Source organism: Polyodon spathula, chromosome 7 (assembly GCF_017654505.1).
Source record: "Polyodon spathula isolate WHYD16114869_AA chromosome 7, ASM1765450v1, whole genome shotgun sequence".
NCBI lineage: Eukaryota > Metazoa > Chordata > Actinopteri > Acipenseriformes > Polyodontidae > Polyodon > Polyodon spathula.
The window spans coordinates 31287079-31302775 of record NC_054540.1 but is presented as its reverse complement, the minus strand read 5'-3'; the positions used below and the strand labels follow the sequence as shown (position 1 = coordinate 31302775).

At 35.7% G+C, this 15697-nt stretch overlaps 1 protein-coding gene across 2 annotated transcripts in view; it reads left to right on the top strand.

Moving 5' to 3' along the window:
- Positions 1-10975, top strand: part of LOC121318524 (protein Wnt-7b) — a 61819-nt gene extending 50844 nt beyond the window's left edge. For both annotated transcript variants that reach the window (XM_041255280.1, XM_041255281.1), the window contains exon 4: positions 9649-10975. In XM_041255280.1, coding sequence (XP_041111214.1) covers positions 9649-10128 — 480 coding nt within the window. In that variant the 3' untranslated portion in view covers positions 10129-10975. The remainder of the gene's footprint in view (positions 1-9648) is intronic.
- Positions 10976-15697: the final 4722 nt, after the last annotated feature.

Below are 15697 nucleotides of genomic sequence, written 5' to 3'. Positions count from 1 at the left end.
ATTCTGTGTAATAAAGTGTCAGTCATTTGATTATATTTTTATTAATAAATATTATATTTAGGAGAATAAATATTGCAGGAGTAAGACAAAAATTAATAAACATAGTCAATTAAACCATACTCCTAACACACCAATACAGTCAGTAGATTCAGAGTAACAGCTTCTTTGCTGGGAGAATGTTTGTTCACAAACGTATGTGCTTTGGAATGCCATGAACATTCTCTACACATGCTGTTTCAAATTAGGAAAGCAGTCATCTAAACAAGCATACAACTGCAGAAGGCTGATTTTGTTTAGTCTGTTCTTTGGTTCCATAGAGCACTACAGTTCAATCAATTCAAACTGAAACCTTTCAGGCGAGTCTTCAACAGTTGCAGAAAAAGGTGTTGCAAATAATTTGATGTCATGTTTAGATTTGAAACCCAGGAACCTAGCTTGGAATGCAGCCAAAAGATTGAGCACACATTCCTCATGTTTTCAAATATTTGTGGGTTCAGTTAGAGTTGCATGTTTGTCAGCAGGTTCTTTAAGGGAAGGGAAATGCACACAGTTAGATTAATGTAGCTGCACGGCAAAAAGTTTAAGCTTGGCTTCAAAGGCTGTGACGGCATTTTATGAATGAGAAATCACGTTATTTATGCCCTGTAATTTTGTGTTCAGATTATTCATATGGTCAGTTATATCAACCAAAAAAAATGTTTACTTGCATTCCCTTCTCTTTCATAAAGATCTCTTTTCTTAAAGTGAAAAATCATTTAAACACATTGCCAGCGCTTAGCCACCTTACTTCAGTGTGAAACAAAATATCCACACATGGTGCCACGTCACTTAACAACACTTTGAACAACTTGTGGTTCTCAGCATGCAATTATTATAGTAATAAGACATTTAGCAGACACTTTTATCCAAAGCGACTTACAGAGACTAGTGGGTGAACTATGCATCAACAACTGTTGCAGAGTCACGTCCGATAGGACCTTGATCTTACATCTCTAATCTATTATAATTAACTGTTTTCACAACAACTTCCATTATGTTTTTTAAACAAACAGCTTTTGAGCACAGTGCCTCCTGGTGTATGATGCGGTGATTGCGCATCAGAGTGTGTTGATCACTTCACGGTACTTTTTTCCTGTTATAAGAGTTGAGTCCATTTTGTGACCCTACCATTGCTGCGGCCCTGCAATCCTCAAATGGCTTTGAAAGTTCGTCTGTCCTGGACGTTGGTACTCTCGTCCAAGGCAATTGCGAGTGCTCGAAATTCTTTTACTTTCTCACAATACTGACTCTGTAGGTTGGTGGAGAGATCCTCAATTCTACTTTCAATTATGTGCCTTGACAAATGCATTTGTTCAAATATGTTGGCTTTCTCTGGGGAAATTATTTGACATACACCTTAAAAACATTTTTTACAAATTCTCCTTCTGAAAACAGCCTTGAGTGCTTTACTATTAACTGTGCCACGGCTTTTGTCAGTTCTGCTCTGGCCGCTGTATTTCAGATAGCTACTTTCATTTTGGTACAAAAATGTCTTTGCAGGTTATATTTTTAAACACTGCAACCATCACTTGGCAAATCAAGCAGAGAGCTTTACCATCATATTCCACAAAACAATCATTTTCTGACCACTGCTTTCGGAACTTTCTTGCTTTATTTTTCTTTTCTTAAACTTAGAATGAGACGTTTTACTGGAAAAATCTAAAACAGAAGACATACACCAAACTAATGTGAGAGTACCAGTGTTGCAAGTGAATATCCTCAATGCAGAGTTGAATGTCAACAAGTGGGAGAGTGGGAGTGAGTAGACTAGTAGCGGATGATAATGTCACAAACAAGTGCCAACAAAAATGCAGTGTGCATGTTTACTAGCCAATACTTTGCTCTTTTATTATTTCTAATATAGTCCACAACACGAATGTAGCTTATTTAAATTTTTATTATTTTCTAAGTATGTTTGCTGAACATTTTTACACCTTTCGGTGGGCTGGTTGAGAAATCCCCAGTGTTCTATATAATTTGAAGTAAATATAGAGAATATGGACCTGTGAGATTCAGTGAAATACTGCAAGTATATGTAGGGTTGCCACTTGGTCCCATAGTTGCAGGACACTTTAAGACAGGTCGGGTTTTTTAACACACCTCTAAACCACAGCTTTAGTAGGTGTGAATTGCTTGAACTTCTTAATTAAATGGATTTAACTGTTTAATTGCATCAGTGATTCCATCCTGAAAGCATCATAACAGCATGGATTCAAATCCTATTGCTGGGGCTCCCGAGTGGCGCGTCCAGTAAAGGCACTCCATGTGGAGTGCAGGATGTGCCCCATAGCCTGGAGGTCGCCGCTTCAAGTCCAGGCTATTCCATTGCCAGCCGTGTTTGAGAGCTCACTGCACGCTGCGACCCCTGCAGTATGGCCGGGCACCTGCAGGTAAGCTGCCCAGAACTGCTTTGTTCTCCGATGTGGCTGCATGGTGAGTCTGCAGTGTGAAAAGAAGTGGTTTGCTGACTGCACATGCTTCGGAGGACAGCCTATGTTTTGTCTTTGCCGCTCCCGAGTCAGCATGGGGGTGCTAGTAGTGAGCTGAGCCTAAAATTAATTGGATATTCTAAATTGGGAGAAAATATAAAAAATAATTGCTGACTACTAAATTTAAAAAAAAAAGAAAAAGAAAGAAAAAAAATCCTATTGCTTGAAAATATATATCATAACCCACAAACACATAAAGCACAGTCCTTTCAGGAAATACTCCCACCCCCGGGAAGGTCTGTGCTTTTGGTAACTAGCAAGGAAAACATTGACATTGTTTTAGTGGGGCAGTTCATGAAATTCACACTCACTTTACAGTTGATTAAAATCAATGTATTTGTGGTTTAGAGATGGGAGTTAAAAAAAAACTGATCTGTCTTAAAGTTTCCCATAATTATGGGCCAGATGGCAACCCTAGTTACATGGTAACAGAAGTATTTGGGTCTGTTTTAATTTAATCAGCGGCAGATCTAAAAAAAAAAAAAAAAACGTTCCCTTTAACTAAGTAATAATCCTGCTGGTGTTTTTGTAAATATGGTGAACTATTTTATTTTTATTCTTAGAATGTAGACCGCTTTAATACAAACTAAAGTAACGTATCGTACATACCCAAAAGAACATTGAATTTAATAGTATCTTTAATATTTATTAGTACATGTTGGTTATCGGTTGAAAATTGTGCTGATATTTTTTACTAATTGGTAACAGAATATAGCTTTGACATACAGGGCTAAAGTAAACGCTTCCAAAAATGTATGAACTGTTTTTGATACAGTATATTAATAGTTTTTGTTTGAGACAGTCATTGTGGTCTGTTCAATAAATGCTGGAAATTTCTTCTTTTTCAAACTACACCCAAACCGGGATGCCAGCTGTGTCTGGTATGATCCCATCTTTTGTGCCCCTTGTAAAGTCTTCAGGCTTTTCCTAAATGCTTGGTGAATGACTGAATTTTGTTTAATTTCTAAAACAATGAGTGTGTGGGGATGAAATTATCTGAGAGGCTTTAAAAGGGATTAGCCAATTACTTTGGACAAGATTTTCATAGAAACCATGACTACTTCTGGCGAAACTTGGCGCCAGGAGCAGTGGCACTGGAAACATTTTTTTGCTGACACAATTAGGATTTTTATTCAAGTATATTCAGTTCACTTATTTTCTAGTCTAAATTTAGCTTGAAACATTGTGACCCTCTTGCACAGGACCTATTAAAAATGTCTGACTGATTTAATTTGATGTCATGTATTGTACTAGCAGTGGAATTGACTTGAAAATATACTACAGAAGATTTTATGACAGCCTTTGTACAGTCACTGGGCTTTGCCAGATGTTTTTAAGGGGACATGATTGCAGCCAACATTAACATTTCCCAAAAAACAATACTTTGAGTTTCACAAACATTTTTGGTGTTTGCTTAAACTGTGGGAATGGAGGGTTGTACAGGTGGGTTGTATGCTGGATCCAATATTCAGAATCAGGTTATACAACTTAACCATGGGATATTTGCATGGTCATTTTGCTGTTTTTTATTCCATGTTAATACTATACTTTTACCATAGTTTGCCATGCTTTACCATACCTCTGGGCTTTACAGTGATTTCACTATGCTTTATTACACTTAGCCATGTTTTTACTATGGGAAAATAGTTGTATATATATATATGGTATAAGTTACAGTTTGTTTTACATAAATATTAATAAAGCAGAGTCATTGCTTTTTTGTATTAGACTGCAGGGGGTATTCCAGAGTCTAGGCGCATAGCAGCTAAAAACCTTTTCCCTTAATTTTGATTATATGGTAAATGTTTACATTAAGATTACCATGCTTATGTTTGCATATATCATGGGTAAGTGTGCTTTACCATACCTCTATGATTTATATCACTGCTTGTGCTTTACCGGGCTTCTGCTATGTCTTGTTATGGTATACAATTGTCAACTTTGAGAAGGGACTGTGCGCAGTGACAGCTGTGAGCCAGCAAGAGCCATAAGAAAATGTCTATAAGCCAGGGAAAAGTTTAGCTTATTTTATTCACAGGCACACTGCGCAACAAAAGCAACACATTCAACACTTTTCTGATTCTGTGTCTTTATCCACTTGTTGTTCAGGTAATACAAGAGAAATACAGTGTCAAGAGTAAAATGCAGATAGAGGCCAAGCTATGAGACAGTTAAAACCACAGGAAACAGGCCATGAGCCAATTAGACCCGGGGATTCGACTTCGTGCACACCCCTGATATCCAGCATTTTTTTAATGCTGTTAAAAAATCAAGCATTTTTACATACATCTGTAAATAAATTATGTTGTTCTTGTAGAGAACATGTTTAATATTTTGAAGCAAGTACAAGTAGGAGAGTCTAAAAAATGTCATAGCGGAACTGTGGCAGGATGGCTGAGTCGTGACGTACCCAGTCCAGACCCAGAGTGAGACAGGTACCTGCCGGTGAAAAGCGCTGATTTATTTAAAGACAAATAAACAAATACATCAGTCAAAGAGCTAAAATAAAAGTTTAAACAAAACAAGTCTCGCAACACATAAAACAAAACAATATTGCGGTCAGGCTGGGCAGTTGCCTTCTCTGATCCTCTAATCCTTTTCTTTCTCTTTACTTTGGTTCTTACTTTCGGTTTGACTCTCTTCTCTCTTGCTCACTCGCTCTCATTCTGTCCTCTGAACACCCACTCCAAGCACACAAACAGACAGGTTTATATACAAGTGGCCATCTCCGAATTAACAACCAGTTAATTCATTCAGAGACAGACACATTGTGCACAGGGTATTTAATATCTGCTTGGTCGACAGTAACTCCTAATTAGTTCGCTGCTGACCACGGATTCTCACGAGATGTCTGGCAGAGACGAGCTGCTACCATTGCTCTACCAGACCAGATACAAACCAAACAATAACAAAGAAAATCACTCGTTTTAAATAAATACAAAACACATTCAAATAATACCAATACATCACCTGTTTAAATAAGTTTACGTACAGGGCTCTTCTGCCCTGCCACAGGAAGTAAACTAGCAAATAACAACTCAGACCACTTATTTCCAACTGTAAGTAAGTTGGTTCTTGCTAGTTTTATACAATTCTTGTATTCCTTTCGGAAAATGTTCCTCTGCATTTCCCAGTAAGTTCCAGTGTGTCAACCATTTTATGCTGAACGACGACACTAGGTAGGCCTTGTTGTTTTGTTGTGACTGCAGCTCACATATGCTGGGATAATCATTAAAAATGCACTACAGTGTAGTATGGAATAGTAAAATTGTAAAGCAATAGCATAGCAAAGAACAGAGAAGTATGGTAAAGCATGGTAAAGAAAAACATGGTTCAATATTATAGACTATGCTAAATGCATAGTGGGGACAGGGCATGGTAAACTACAACTTACCATGGTAAAGTTTTATGTATGTCTGTCTTGTTCTGCCTGATTTCATGTCTTAGCTGTGAAATATTCTTTGTCTGAGTTCAGTGGCCGTGACCATACATGCTGACAGAGTTTGGAGTCAGAAGTCTGTAACAAAACTCTTCAATCCCTCTGGCTGGCATGTCAATAATTGTTTTGCATCCAGGTTTCTCCCGCTATCATGCATGAAAGAAAGCTGTGACCCTTCTTTACATTGATCTCTGCTCCTTGTTTCTGACAGTGCTCAGGAATATCTGCTCCCATTGTGATACTGATCCAGTGCATGCATATATATATATATATATATATATATATATATATATATATATATATATATATATATATATATATATATATATACACCCCGTATATGCCATGGTCAGACAGGAGCTCCCCCAGCTATACACAGCACTGTGTGTTACATAGTAATAACTATACGCTCATGTGAATAACATATTACCGACTATAGTAAATCATTTTCATTGTTTTTAAATTTATTGACTGTAAAGAGTAAGCAGTGGTACCCCGAAATGTTATCTTTTTCGAGGACCCCAAATATGATTGTCTGCAGTGATGACCGACAAGACTGGCATGACATTTAATTCTTGGAACATTAAGTGTGGCTAAAAAATATCTATATGATATATAAGTTTGTGCTAGGTATTGCAGCTCTCTACAACCTTTCCAAAAGGGGAGAACTTTTGTAGAAATAAAAATGAAATACATAAGCATTTACAATTATTTTTAGAATGACAGTACTTGCTACTTCAATGGTGTGTTTACTTACTTCTGGTTATTCTACTGCTTACTGCTAATGTAATATGAAGAATAATCCAAACCCAAGTTTCGTTTGAGGTTGTTGCGTTACAGTGGTAGCCAAAACCACTGTGATAAAAGTCAATGCTATATGGAGTTTCGTGACAAGTAAGGGAGGTGAGTTTATCTTTTCCTAGCTATTGGGTTAAGATAAGGTGCTGTCTGGTTTTGTTTTTGTTTTTATTAAAAAGAAATCAGTGGCTGCACAATTTCTTTTAAAATGTCTTCAACGAAAAAGACAGCAGCTGCATCAAAGATCATAATATCAGCATTTCTGGTAAAGATCGCTCTGTCCTACAAGAAGGGGACATTTCATGTGTTGTTATTTTTACATGAATTTATGTTTTTATTTAGTTTGATGATTCACTGATGGTGAAAATCAAATGCCTTTAAAAGGTGGACATAAAAAAATAACTATTCTGCAATTTAGCATTTACTTTTTTTCAGGTAAGTATTTAAATATTTAGGAACATTTGTTGTATAATAACTCTAGAGAAAATGGTCAATTTTGAATGTGACAATGCTATGTTTTCTATTGTAATTAATATTATGTTTAATCGTGAAATATCTTGAAATACCTGTTTTGAGACAGCGAAATGTCATGAAATAAGTGATTTTTTTACAGTGAAAAATACAGCCCGGACAGAGTTAACCACCAGACACTACATGAATTAATAAATTAATAAATATTTATTACTTGTCATGACGCATCTTGATCAACATATGAAATCAATAAAATAAGAGAAAAGCAATAGGCAAGTGTATGTTAATAAACTATAATAATAAAGCAAACTAACATTTATAAACTAACTGTCAGACTAAATTAACACAGCACCCCTAAAAATGTTTTACACAGTAAAAAATGCAGCAGCAGCGCTAGATTAATTGTGAATACCTGTACAGGAGCAATATTCAAGACATGCACAAAAGTATTTAACCGAATGGTGAAGCAACTCACCAGAATGAGAAACATCAAATTGCTCGGCGACTTGTGTCTGATTCCTGTTTTTTTCAAGATCTCGAACAATTTCATATTTTGTAGAAAGAGAAACAATGGTGCATTTCAGCATTTGTTCACATGCCATTTTGTAGCGATGAGGTGCACTCGTGGAAATCGGAATACAAAATGAGTCAATGATATGAAGGCGGTTCTGGAAAGATTTAATAAACCAATCAATGTGCCAAAAGACACTTACATGACAAGTCACTTTTGAAAAGATTGAATAAACCATTTGAATTTAAGTTTGATGGTGATGAGTTATCAGGTTAAAAAAACAGTGACCAAATCACTAGCGGCGCCTGTTCCTTTAGGCAGAGCATTTACAATGGGAACGACAAGGTGTTCCTATATACGGAGACTACTGTATTTGAAATAAGTTGATCAAGAAGCTAATGATGATGGGGATTAATAATAATAATAATTATTATTATTATTATTTAGTATTATTACTATTATTTTTATTAAGTAGTCGTACTAACTTTCGAATATACTCACTTTGGTATATTTTGTAATGAGTGTAAGAAGTTCAGAAAAGCATACATATACTGGATGCATAGTTAGCCAGATCGTTCGGTAGAAATACAAAGATGGTTGAAACCACAGCATGACATTTGAAGTTGAAAAACTCTTTAGGCTTCTATAGAATCATTAGGTGGTATATAAGTACTGTACAGGTAGTGTAAATACATATTTACATTCATATTATAATAAGGACACTGCACATCATTTCAGATTATTGCTGGACTGAACATCTCCTGATTGCTTAAAAAAGGATGGGGATGTTTTGTGAGGTATTTTTTTATACAGTCTGCTATATTATTTATTTATTTATTTATTTATTTATTTATTAGCAGACGCGCTTATTCGGGGAGACTTACAGTTGTTACAAAGTATCACATTGCAAAATATCACCTTACAGATAACAGCGGTTATAAAGTACAGTAAAATCACTAGAAAATAAGATCAAATTCAAATAAGAGCAAAATAAGGAATACAGTAAATAATTACATTTTTACTTATGGTAATGATATTTGCTGAGTACATTCCATTAAGAGCACATAGTAAGTACAATAAATGGATAAGAACAATTTCAAATAAGAGCAATTACAAAAAAGCATTTGTATGGATACCTTTAAGAGTAAAATCAACTGCAAGATACAGAGACTAGTTATGATTAAGAGCAGTAGTAGAATACGGCAGAATATGGGGCAGTTCAGTGGAGGTACAGGAAGATGCAAGTACTGCTAATTGGGTGTCATCTAGTCCAGTATAGTCTGGAGTTGTGAGGTTTACAGATATTGATTTTAGTTCAATAACTATAACTTCTCCCGTTTCAATGAGTGTGAAAAATCAATTGACGTCAGAGCATAACTTCAAACCATGTGCATGTTAGCTCTGACGAAGTGCACGATTGTCTTAAAAGCTTAGTCATTAAGTCCTCAGCGTTCCCTGTTGTTTTATTTAATGTAATGTTTACTCTATTTTGCCACCTGGTGGCTGGACTAATGAAGTGCAGCTGCTTTAATGGTAGAAAAGGAGTGCAAAACTGCATTTTTACATTATCGCACTGATAGTATTGCTTACCACTCTACCAAAGTACAATAAGCAAGTCTAGAAAAATAAAATATTATTAGACAGCAGCAGAGCTTGGACCCTCACTGTCAGAATGTAATATTACAGATTTTATTAAATTGAAGTGTTATGCGTAGTAAATAGCCCTGGTGAAAAAGCAGGATTACTATAAACTAAAGGGTAGGCAGTATTAAGACCCATGTTAAGAGAATTTAAATAAACCCTGTTCAACCTCCATGAGCACTATAAATTAAAACCAAGGTAATACATGTCCAACTGAACTCTAATTCCACTTGTACACAACACCTCTCTTTGTTTTTTAGATTCTTGAAGAGAGGATGAAACTGGAATGCAAATGCCATGGTGTTTCGGGTTCGTGCACAACTAAGACTTGCTGGACGACGCTGCCAAAATTCCGGGAGATTGGATATATCTTAAAGGATAAATACAATGAGGCGGTCCACGTGGAAGTTGTGCGGGCCAGTCGCCTTCGGCAGCCCACGTTCCTCAAAGTGAAGAAGACCCGGAGCTATCGCAAACCCATGGAGACGGATCTAGTGTACATCGAGAGGTCACCTAACTACTGCGAAGAGGATGCCAGCACTGGAAGTGTGGGGACCCAGGGACGTCTTTGCAATCGCACCTCGCCTCACACCGACGGCTGTGACTTGATGTGTTGCGGACGGGGTTACAACACACACCAGTATACCAAAGTGTGGCAGTGCAACTGCAAATTCCAGTGGTGCTGCTTTGTGAAGTGCAACACGTGTAGTGAGAGGACGGAGGTGTTCACCTGCAAGTGAGGTGGTGGGTGGGGTGAGGAAGGGGGGGCGACGACTTCACACAACACATCATTTCAGACCCAGAAAAAAATAAGTGGAATATAACAACTCTTCACCGTATCACTTTGCACAGCAACTTCTCTATTTGTGGAAAAAATAAACAAATAAATAAACACAAACTGGTGGGACAACCCCTCCACCCCTTTTGTTAGGATGATGTATTTTGATGCACTGATGTGTCCACACTGATTGGAGATACAATGGTAGGATACAAATGGTGCCAGAGCACGCTTTTACAGTGCGCTCTGGGAGTTGTAGTTCATTACTCTCACACAAAGTTCCATGTTTGTCAAAGAAACAGTAATAGGCTCAACTACAACTCCCAGAATGTCAAGAACCATGACAATTGCTGCGTATTTTATAGAACACAACTAAATGACTGTAACGATTCCTTAGTATTATGATGACTCTTTTAGTCTAACAAACCTTCTAAGGTTAATTGGGCAAAAAATATCGTTTAAAAAATGCACCAACTGGATAACCTGGAGCTGTGTAAAAATGAAGAAAGCTTCTTTAGCTTTGCGCCTCAGAGCATTGAGGGCAAAAATTCACACAAATGTAAAATAACCTTTAATTCTTCTCCTGTCAGTTGGAGAATGGCAGAACATGTTAGCTGTCCAGTCACACTGGAACTGTTTGTTTGAACACTGAAAATAAATTGTTTATTTATGTTATAGTATCTTAAAACAAAGCACTAACGGGTAGAGATGTCTTATTTTGTACTAAATGTAAGAAAAAAAAAACTTTTTTTAGAAACTCTGACTTACAGTGCTTATCTTTTTTGAATTCCTGACATTTTCATTGCTACTGATTTGTTGACATTTAAAAAAGACAAAACAAAACAAAACAAAAATAACATATATATATATATATATATATATATATATATATATATATATATATATATATATATATATATATATAGTATCTATATATCAATGCACCCTCATAGTTACGAACCCCTTGGGGAATGTTCGTAAGTCTGAAAAAAAGTACCAAAAAATTTATTTCATGGTTGTTACGATAGATGTGGCACTGGGGAGTAGACACCCTATGTTCCCAAGTCGTTGCCATTACGTTTATGAACATAACAATATACCAATACTGTATTGTTATGGTTTAAAGTCTTTAAAACAGTACTATGGGTGGAAAAAGGCTACGTTGAAGTTACCATTGAAGTCATAACTGTAGGAAAAAGATTTAAACATCCAGGAAAACCTGGGTTAACATTGTGCTTGTTTTTAAACAAAATGCATTCGTGCAGCTTCCACAGTCATTTGAAAAAAAAACTAAAGTATGCTTTGTTTAAAACTAAAATGTTTCCAGTAAAATTCCCCATACTTGCTTTGAAATCTGGCTCACCTTTCTGAATACATTTGTTGGTACAGTAATTTTGCCTTCTCCATGACCAGCACGCCGCTTATGTAGGAGCACCTATCTGGTTGCATTGCACACATAATTGAGTGATTGCATAGTTCCGGTTGAAAGTGGGGGTTCGATAGACCAGTCAGTTCATAAGTTTGGTGTTCATAACTGTGGGGTTCTACTGTGTGTGTGTGTGTGTGTGTGTGTGTGTGTGTGTGTGTGTGTGTGTGTGTGATTACAATTCTTATAGTGAGTATGACGCTGAAAAAAGTCATTAGCTAAGACATTTGGTTTCAGATACCAATTAGCAGTAATAGTGCTATTATTGCCTGTGAAACCAGCCGTTTGTCAGACCATCAACCAACCTGAACCACTAATCCACACTTTAGAATGTGAATCCAGAGCAGGATCTTTAAAAAAATATACAAATAAACTTCTCTGTGACTTCCAGATTGCAACATCATCTTAAAATCATGGCTATTTTGAACTTTCTTAGAATTCTATGAACTTTTCTGAACACATATTGACAACTTACATGAAACTTGCACCCAATCTAAAACGCTCAATCACTCGATCTTCAGTAATAAATCCATAAATGTTTTTGTGGTGTGGTTAAACCCATTTTCTATTTGGTGGTACCCAGTTTGGGACTAGAAAGGGTTAATACTGTAAGCGATCAACTGCAAAGCTTAAAATGTGGATAGGTACCTGTCTTGCTAGGAATTGGTAATGCAATTACCAATGCATTGGTCTTAATCTGCAAAAGTATTTATTTCTGTTGCAAGCAGCACTGCAATTAAAGTATTACATATACAAGTAAAGACTTTGGTAACATTTAAGTGGCATTTATTACAATGTGTTTGCACTAAAAATAGATTTTCAAACTTTTATGCTGGAGCCCCCATTTTACATCAAAACGGTGTTAATATCTAGAGAATACATTGATGCTGCTGTTCTTTGTTGATTTATAAACTGGTAGGGGGCACAGGTAGTGAGTGGTTACTATAGAATTGCTCTGATGACGTGTAATAGTGTAAAAATACTGATATTAATATTGTATCTTAATAAACATTAACTCATTCCTGAGCTTCAAAATACATTTTCAGACAGCCAGTGGCAAACGTTTTAACGTATATATTAAATCAGGGCAAAAAAGGCTGTCACCCTCAGCCCCCCACACCCAGTTTAAAAAAAAAAACACTTTGTTTTTACAATTGTAAATACATTTCACATTAAACTCAAACTTTACCAGTTTTGTTCACTTGTAGTTGCACCTGTAGCAAGTTAGTAACAGTGCTGTAATTGCACAGCTACCATGACTAAAAATAGAGTAGCACAAATGTAAAAAATGGTAATGACAGTAAGTTGACACCTGCACATTATGTAAATCCTGTATATATTGCATTCAGAATGCATTAGTACTGCAGTCTTTGAGTTCTGCATCATTTTTTTTGCAAGAATATATATATTTTTTTGCAAAATAAAGTTTTGTTTCAGTAATCCAAAATAGATTAATAATTTTGTATTAATCATTTGCATTGCTAAACAAATTTTTTAGATAGAAGTACTTTCATTAAAGCTCTACTGCATATTTGTAGAAGTACCCAATTCTGCATGCAACTGACATCCAAGGCCATAGCCAGCTATGAGGGCCTCGGTTAAAATCACATTGATAATTATATATTTAGGCTCTTTTACATGTTGCTTTGCCACAAATAAAATGCATTTCATCCCTCGTTATATCCCACTGATATCTATAGCCTATGTGATCTTCAAAATCTTTTACTGTCACTACAGCGACACCATACAGGGGTGCATGGGCAAGTGCCTCTGTGATTTTTCATGGCTGGCTACGGTCCTGACATCAATTAATTTATAGCTTTAAACACTCAAACAAAGATAAATAAAAATACTAAAAAGAAAGGAACATAAGGAAATTCTTAGACAGAAGAGACAAGTCACATGGGCATATCAATTTTAAAATGAATGAATGTAAACTTCCGAAGACATTGACAAAATGGTTGTCATTGAAGTTTCTTCTTGTATTTCTTTATTCCAACTCAACATGACTCTACTAACTGCCACAGGTTTCAGTTAGGTGGGAACATGTTTATGTTGTTTATAGAACTAAGGCAACCTTTGAGCAATGTAAACAAACTGGTCTGTCAGGAAGGTCTACTTTCTGACTTTAGTGTAAAACAAAATGTTGCTGTCATTTTAAGCTACTGTTATTTGGAGTCTATTGTATTTCATGACTGGCAACCATGGGAATTAAGATACATCTTTATTTAGCAATGTGTAGTTTCTGCATTGTGACAGTATTTAAATATCATTTTTTAAATAATAAATAAAACAAAAAAACAATAACTTTAATATAAAAGTACACACATCATGTAATTAGCTTTTGTGTTTTATCATGGTTTCAAAAGAAAAACTGTAGGTATGGGTTTAATGGTGTAGCTATTGATATGAGGGGCTAGAATCTACCCCTATAAAAGTTTAACACAATTTGTACAGTCATTTTGCTACTGTGCTTTTACCATGTACTGTATTTACAGTTGTTTCCTAATTCTCAATTTCTGGCAATTTCCTAGCGTTTTACCAGTGTCTATGATTTAATGTGCATTCCTCTGCTTTACCATGATTTAACTACACATCCTTTTTCTTTTATCATGGTACAGTATAACACAGTAAAACTGTATCGGGGCATGAATGAAACTACTGTAGTTGGGAGTCTGTAAAAACATATATGAATTATATAGCCTGCCTTTCTTCAGCTCTAATTTGAGTGTGCGTTTTGGGAGGTTGGTTTATTGTCTAGACATGAATTGTTTTCAGACATTTATTCACACAGCATGTTGTGTTTTCACAATAACTCTGTGCTGCTACAATGCTGGTGAGTTTCAGGCCTGCTCCTGTTTATCTTTGCAACAGAAGTGTAAAGGGGGTAGTTTTAGTAAATCCACGAAACGTTCTGCTTTATGGAGCTTTCAGTTTTCAAAGGTATATTTTTTTAAAATTGAATCGAAAAATAAATGTATATGTATATATTTAAATCGAAAACACTACACGTTGGCATTGGCATTCAATCAGAAAACCAGTATTGAGAACTGAGGGGATGCGCTGACACTTGACACTTACAATTTGTCACCTGTGTTTGTTTTTCACAAAGCTGAGTTATGACCTAGGATCTGAGAACAAAAACATCAAAACAATCTTTAAAATATTTTTAATTTTTTTTTTTTTACATTTTTGCGTAATCACTCTCCACACAAAGGTGTACTGATTTGAAGTTGAGGATCTGATCGTACGTGACTGGCAGCCATCTATTTATTTTCTTATACTTGTGTACTAGGTTGTTTTACCACATGTGGGCCTCATAAAGTGACACTGAATATTTAAATTTACCACATTTTAAAGTTCCACAGAAATACTTGTGTTTTTGATCACAGTATTAATTGTCTAGTTTTTTCAGAGTCTGGACAGGATAAACATCTATAACATGTGCTGGTTGTCTGAGAAGTTGCTTTGTTATAATACTGTACATAACTTTAAAATCTAATATAGAGGAAAGAGGTTACAGATACAAATAAAAAAGTAAAAACAAACAAACAATTGTCTTCTACTATCTACTTTCTCAGATTTAGGATAAAAAGTTAGATGTTTGGTTTTTTGGCCATGCTGAACCACAGGGCTGTGATGCTAGTTATAAAAACACTTGTTCACCATGCTTAACTATTCTCTGCCCCATGCTTTACTGGTAACCATCCATAACTATTAAGCACTTTATAGTGTTCAATATAGAAATAATAAAAGAATATTTAATGTAATAAGAAACATTTCCACTTAGAACGTACTTAGGAAACATTGCAGACGTTAAAAAAAGCTGAAACATTTGTAATTTAATTTATTGAGTTTCTTTACTGAATAAAACATGTTCACCTTGCTTTTACCAGGGTATGAGAGGGTCTTATTAGAAAAAAAAAAAAAAATTCACTGGAATAAGTGCTAAGTAAATGTGACCCAGTATTTCTCAACCTTATGATTCTCAGTACTGTTTCTGACATGGCAGATAATGGACCTGAATTACATCATGAAGCAAAACAAAGCTAAAACCCTTGTATCAAAAATATGTTGCAACAGGTTTTGTTTTAAGCTAACTTCT